The 1812-nt window shown below is 33.7% G+C and overlaps 1 protein-coding gene across 1 annotated transcript in view; it reads right to left on the bottom strand.

Moving 5' to 3' along the window:
- The window catches only part of aqp11 (aquaporin 11), an 8832-nt gene extending 8588 nt beyond the window's left edge, over positions 1–244 (bottom strand). Inside the window, exon 1 of the mRNA NM_001327893.1 lies at positions 1–244. This exon is cut by the window's left edge and continues 439 nt beyond it. Coding sequence (NP_001314822.1) covers positions 1–159 — 159 coding nt within the window. The 5' untranslated portion in view covers positions 160–244.
- Between the last annotated feature and the right edge of the window lie 1568 nt (positions 245–1812).

Raw genomic sequence — 1812 nt, 5'->3', positions numbered from 1 at the left:
CTCATGCGTGCACGCGCACAGCTGAAAAGTAGAAATAAACTCCAACATGTAGATTATCCATTCTCGATTCGGGAATAGATATAAAGCCGTCCTTCTCGCGAACTCGCTTAAAACTACAATCCCCACCAGGATGGATAGAGAGACGGTGAGATCAGCCATCTCTCCGTCCTCGCTGCGGATAATCGTGTTCAAAAACTAATCCAGACAGGCAACTTTTGAGCAGCCACGCCCCTTTCTGCAACGTCAAAGCACGTAAGAACATTAATAAAACATGAGCCAACCGATGGTTATCAGTTTCGATGAATGTATAGTTAAAAGGATAAATAGATAGATGGATTGATGGATGGATAAACAGTTATAAAAAGACTAAAGGATAGATAACCACGCCCCCTGCGCCACTAACCCCGCCTACGTACCTCAAATCTGAGCAGTATACTACGGCAAAAGGCGTGTCTCATGAATATTAAATAGTATTGCTTCACTGATTTCCTGGAACGTCGAAGCATGAGCAGAACACGAGCCAACCGATGATTATCAATTCGTCAGCTGACTAGCACCCTTCAGCCAATCAGATAAGCTCATCACTGGGAGAATGTGTTGTTACGTAAATAATATTCATGAGGCAATCCTTTGCTTTAGTAGGATTTGTAAAGAACGTAATCTGGGGTTGCCAGAGATTACATTTTCTCCTAAATAAATTTTATATTCAAATATATAGCCTACTAGGCCTGTATTTTACATTTTCATCTGATATAATGGCTAAATTTAGCGAAGGAATAAAAATAAAGGAAAAAAGTAAAGTAATGAAAATAAATAAAGTGAATAAAATAAAGTAAGGAATATATATATATATATAATGCGTATATATATTTTTTTCTTTTTTCACTTATTTTGTTTTACTGACCTTATTGTATCGTTTATACGATCATTTAAAAATCTTTTTTTTCTGTTGTCTTTTTAAGCACCAAAACAAACTTCTCATACACCAACCAACAGCAATCCAAGCAAATGAAATCCAAGCAAAAAGAAATGAATATGGAAATAAATGAGGTAAAATGCAGCAATAGATAAATAATAATAAAACGCATAAATAAAAAAACATAAAATAAATAAAATAACTAATACGTTAATTAAAGCTTTAAATAGTAAAATTTAAAAGTTAAAAATACGTTTACAAAACATAAATGAAGAAACAAAAATTAATTTAGGATTAAATTGGATAAAAAATGATTTATATCTGTTTTATTAAGGTGGCGACCCCAGATTAATCAAGGGACTAAGCCAACAAGAAAAGGAATGAATGAATGAATATTTTATTAAGTCATTTATCTCCTTATTTATTCTTCTGTTGTTTCATTTATATATTTCCATTATCTGTGCATCTTCTTAAGTGGTTTTAATCAAAGTTACAGTCACAGCTTCTTACTTTTGCTTTTAACTCATTATAAATGTCTCTTTTAATATTTATCTTTTGCAGTGTTTTGTATTTATTATTATTATTATTATTATTATTATTATTATTATTATTATTATTATGTGTATTATTATGTGTATTTTTATTTGCAGTAACTCAAATAAGCACTCGTTACAACCGAGGTCTGCAGAAGAGCATCTCTGAACACACAACACGTCCAACCTTGAGGCAGATAGGCTACAGCAGCAGAAGAGCACACCAGGTGCCGCTCCTGTCAGCTAAGAACAGGAAACTGAGGCTACAATTCACACAGGCTCACCAAAACTGGACACTAGAAAATTGGGGAAACGTTGCCTGCTCTGATGAGTCTCCATTTCTGCTGCCACATTTGGATGGTC

This window comes from Danio rerio, chromosome 18, assembly GCF_049306965.1.
Source record: "Danio rerio strain Tuebingen ecotype United States chromosome 18, GRCz12tu, whole genome shotgun sequence".
Classification (NCBI taxonomy): Eukaryota; Metazoa; Chordata; class Actinopteri; order Cypriniformes; family Danionidae; genus Danio; species Danio rerio.
The sequence above is the reverse complement of the archived record's forward strand: the minus strand, read 5'-3'. Positions and strand labels throughout refer to the sequence as shown.